This window comes from Camelina sativa, chromosome 17 (assembly GCF_000633955.1).
Source record: "Camelina sativa cultivar DH55 chromosome 17, Cs, whole genome shotgun sequence".
NCBI lineage: Eukaryota > Viridiplantae > Streptophyta > Magnoliopsida > Brassicales > Brassicaceae > Camelina > Camelina sativa.
Window position 1 is genome coordinate 20,322,502 of NC_025701.1, and position 4,850 is coordinate 20,327,351.

Below are 4,850 nucleotides of genomic sequence, written 5' to 3' on the forward strand. Positions count from 1 at the left end.
TCTGAAGTTCATGAATTGCAAAAACACATGAACAAAGAGGTCGAGGTAAGGACTTCTAACCTTTATTTGAGATCCAATGAGATTTGTAAAACCATGAGTGCCCAGGGCACCGTGCTACTAATGTTGTTCAAAGAATGTTTAAGTACAGGTACAAGTGAGCTTGAACTACCCGCTGAAGTACAAGCTGTACTAGATCAATACAAAGACGTGTTTCCAGAGGAGATACCCACCAGGATTACCTCCTATTCGTGGCATTGAGCACCAGATCGATCTTGTACCAGGTTCTGCTTTACCTAACAAACCAGCTTACAGAATGAACCCAGAGGAATCTAAGGAGCTAGAGAAGCAAGTGTGTGATCTCATGGATAAAGGGTACATCAGAGAGAGCCTCAGCCCGTGTGCAGTACCAGTTCTGTTAGTTCCAAAGAAGGATGGAACATGGAGGATGTGTGTAGACTGTCGAGCAATCAACAACATAACTATCAAGTATCGACATCCCATTCCAAGACTAGATGACATGTTGGATGAGTTAAGTGGTTCAATCGTCTTCTCCAAAATTGACTTGAGGAGCGGCTATCACCAGGTCCGAATGAGGGAAGGAGATGAGTGGAAGACCGCTGTCAAAACCAAGCAAGGTCTCTATGAGTGGCTTGTCATGCCATTTGGGTTAACCAACGCCCCAAGCACTTTCATGCGACTAATGAACCAGGTTCTAAGGTCATTTATTGGTAAATTTGTTGTTGTTTATTTTGATGACATACTTATTTACAGTAAGTGCCATTCTGATCACATTAAACACCTTGGGTTAATTTTAAAAACGCTTCGGAAGGAAGGCCTTTATGCTAACCTAAAGAAGTGCTCCTTTTGTACTGATCAGTGTGTGTTCTTAGGTTTTGTAGTGAGTAAACAGGGCCTACAGGTGGATGAGGAGAAAATCAAGGCAATAAGAGAATGGCCTACTCCCACTTCGATTGGACATGTTCGCAGCTTCCATGGTCTCGCAAGCTTCTACAGGAGGTTTGTCAGGGATTTCAGTACAGTGGCTGCACCAATGACTGCCGTGATCAAGAAAAACGTGCCTTTCTCATGGGGAGAAGCTCAAGAAAAGTCCTTCAACACCTTGAAGGAGAGGCTCACGCAAGCACCAGTCTTAGCCCTTCCAGATTTTGAAGTTATGTTTGAAGTAGAGTGTGATGCATCAGGTTTGGGAATTGGAGCTGTACTACATCAGAGGAAAAGACCCGTGGCTTTCTTCAGTGAGAAGTTGAGTGGAGCTACGTTGAACTATCCGACCTACGACAAGGAGCTTTATGCCTTAGTTCGAGCACTGGAAACGTGGCAACATTACTTGTTATCCAAGGAATTCATCATTCACACCGATCATGAAACCCTCAAGCATCTCAAGGGTCAGACTTCACTTAAGAGAAGACATGCAAAGTGGTTGGAGTTCATTAAGACATTCCCATACGTGATAAAGTATAAGAAGGGTAAAGAGAATGTGGTTAATGATGCATTGTCAAGGAGGTATGCTCTCATAGCTACTATGGAAGCTAAAGTAATGGGATTTGAGCATATCAAGGAGTTATACAAAGATGATCCAGAATTAGGAGAGTGCTACAAGGAGTATGGCAAAGGAGCATACCAAGCATTCTACTTGCAGGATGGGTTTCTATTTAGAAACAAGCGGTTGTGTATTCCTCAAGGTTCCATGCGGGAATTGATACTCACTGAAGCACATGGTGGAGGTTTGATGGGTCACTTTGGTGTCGACAAAACCTTGGTTGTGGTAATGGAACACTTCTTTTGGCCCCATCTGAAGAAAGATGTTGAGAGATTTTGTGCTCGATGCATTGTTTGTCACAAAGCAAAATCCAGGTTACATCCTCATGGTCTTTACTTACCATTACCTATTCCTAACGCCCCTTGGGTAGATATTTCTATGGACTTTGTCTTAGGATTGCCAAAGATTAAACACAATGATTAAATCTTTGTTGTTGTGGACCGGTTCTCCAAGATGGCACACTTCATCCCATGTGACAAGACCAACGATGCGACGAAAACCGCAAATTTGTTCTTCAAGGAAGTGGTGCGTCTCCATGGAATCCCAAGGACAATAGTCTCTGATCGTGACACCAAGTTCTTGAGTCACTTTTGGAAGACACTTTGGAGAAAGTTAGGTACCAAGCTTCTATTCTCTACAACATGTCATCCCCAAACGGATGGACAAACTGAAGTGGTAAACCAAACTCTCTCTACTTTACTTAGAGCCACTCTTGGTAAAAATATGGCAACATGGGTTGATTGTATACCTTTTATCGAGTTTGCTTATAATCGTGTTGTCCACTCGGCTACAAAATTATCTCCTTTCGAGATAGTCTATGGAATTAACCCTTTGTCTCCATTAGATTTAGCACCATTGCCTCAGATAGAACAGGTTTGCCAAGATGGGCTAAGAAGAGGAGAAATCATCAAGAAGTTACATGACAAGGCCAAAGCAAATTTGGAAAAGAAGAATGCCGACAACAAACGCAAGGCTGATCGGGGAAGAAAGGAGATGTTATTCAAACCGGGAGATTGGGTTTGGTTGCATATGAGGCCTGAGAGATTTCCAACACAATGAGCTTCTAAGTTATCACCAAGAGGCGACGGTCCATTTAAAGTTCTTGAGAAGATCAATGACAATGCCTACCGTTTGGAGCTACCAAATGAGATAAAAAATTTTCACACTTTTAATGTAGCTGACTTGTCTGCTTATGATCCAGGAGATTCAGTTTTGAGGACAAAACCTTCTCAAGAGGGAGGGAATGATGCGGTCATCGATCCTACAAACCAAACCGTTGAACCAGATCCTGTACCAGAAGTACGAGAAGGCCCTATGACACGATCAAAGGCTAAACAGCTAAGGACGAGGTTTAACCTAGCCGTTCAAGACATTGTAAGCTCCCTAGAGCTGAAGGACGTCAACTGGTCTGTACCACCATCATGCCACCATAATGGACATGATCACATTACCGAGGAAGAGCTTTCTGAAGCCTTCACCCAAATGAGCCTTGATCAGACCAGTTTCCCAGGTATGAAACCTCTTTTGGCAGGTCAAGGAACCTCAAGAATCCAAGAGAAGACATTGGAGCTGCAAGAGACGTGTGATACAAGCTACACCTCCGATAGCAATCAAGAGAGTGAAGATCAAGACCAAGACATAGAGGACATGTACGAGCATCAAGAGACTGATCAAGATACTCTAGAGGAACTCCAAGAAGACCCCTACTTCAATAAACAAGCCAACAATCAAGTACAAGACAAGAACCCTGAAGTAGCACAGCGAGTAGTACAAGAAGTGATTCAGAGAACATCAATTGGGCCTAGATCGCATCCAGGTAAGTCTTATTCAATATTTTCGATCCTTGCAGGTCCCACCAACCCCAACAACGGCTAGAAGACTTGCTCATCAAGAGAGATCAAGTCTACTTTAGCATTTTCTTTTATTAGTTTATTTACTTTCCAAAAACAATGGTTTTGTGTTTGATTTTATTTGCTTTCCTTTGTTGCATTATTTTGCATTTATTTCGGCCTTAGGGCTAGCTGAAGGACTCTTATAAAGTCCCCCTGCAGCAGTTGTACGATTTTTCACCTTTGATTATCAATAAAATACTGAATTTTCTTATTTTTCTCTTTAAGTGTTCTTAAGAGAATTAAGCTTGTTCTCTGTCTTGTGTGTGAGATTCCACAAGGCTGAGTTCGTGTACTGTATCAGAGACCAATCACATCTCTGTGGTGTACTTCAATCCGCCAGCACTTCCCCCTCTACCGATCCCACACGAGAGAAGCGACCGCCATCGTGTCAGATCTCCACCATCGACCATCTTTCCTTCACAAGAGAGAAGCGACCGCCAGCTTGTGAAGCCATCAACTCTATCCCGGTATAAGACTCACCACCGAGTCTTGTATCAAGAAGTCACCATTTTCAACCATGACCATGTTGTTACCACGATAGGATTGTGAGTGTTGCAGGTTTGCAGTGGAGTTGGTGATGTGAGAGGTGGATCCACTGTCAAGTAGCCACTCAGTTCCGTTGCTGTGACAGTCACCATCAGAGATACGCATGGCAGCTAAAGCAGTGGTTTGTTGCTGAACATAATCCTCATTGAAGCTATTGTAGCAATCATACACACTGTGACCATACTTGCCGCAGATTTGACAGGTTGGTCTAGCGGATCCTGATGTCTTATTGTGATTGTCTTGTCCTTGTGAACCACGACCATGTTGCTGAAAGCCACGACCACGAGTGGAGTAGTTGCCTCGACCTTTGTAACCTCCACCAGATCAACCACCTCTGTTGCCTGAACCCCCTCTATCAAAGTAACTTTTCTCAGCCTGAAAGGCTAGATGAGGAGTGACAACCGAAGCAGAGGAGTAGGTCTTGAGATTTTCGTTAAAGGCGGTGACTTTAAACACCACGTCCTCATAGTAATGACCAGGAACAGAGTCCATAGAGTGCTCAACAACAGTGGAAACAGACTCATATTCTTTTCCCAAGCCAGACAGTAAACCGTGAATCTTTTCCAAATCAGTCATAGGAAACCCGATGGAGTCAAGCTGATCAAAGAGTTTCTTAAGTTCACTAAGATATTCCTCCATGGTTCAGCCTAACTTAAGACAAGCACGCAGACGGTTCTGAAGTTCAAACTTCCTAGTGGTTGAAACCCGATTAAACTTTTTAGCAAGAGCGGTCCATACCTCTTGTACAGATTGCATACCATAGACCACCCTCAAAGCAGGTTCAGACAGAGAACCAAAGATCCATGCCATGACAAGCTGGCCGTTGCGAATCCACTTGGTAAACTCCGGAT

At 43.4% G+C, this 4,850-nt stretch overlaps 1 protein-coding gene across 1 annotated transcript; it reads right to left on the reverse strand.

Annotated features, from left to right (window-relative positions):
* LOC104759657 lies at window positions 3,913-4,638 on the reverse strand. The gene is made up of 2 exons (XM_010482563.1): window positions 4,365-4,638; window positions 3,913-4,304 (listed from the first exon to the last, which is right to left on the reverse strand). The coding sequence occupies exons 1-2, from the start codon at window positions 4,636-4,638 to the stop codon at window positions 3,913-3,915; spliced, it is 666 nt and encodes a 221-aa protein (XP_010480865.1).

Bases quoted from the DNA above. Each gene is read 5' to 3' on its own strand.
- LOC104759657 (XM_010482563.1), bottom strand. From the start codon at position 4,638: ATGGAGGAATATCTTAGTGAACTTAAGAAACTCTTTGATCAGCTTGAC. The intron at 4,305-4,364 runs GTTACTTTGATA...GAGGTTACAAAG, and splicing joins AGCCTTTCAGGCTGAGAAAA to GTCGAGGCAACTACTCCACT.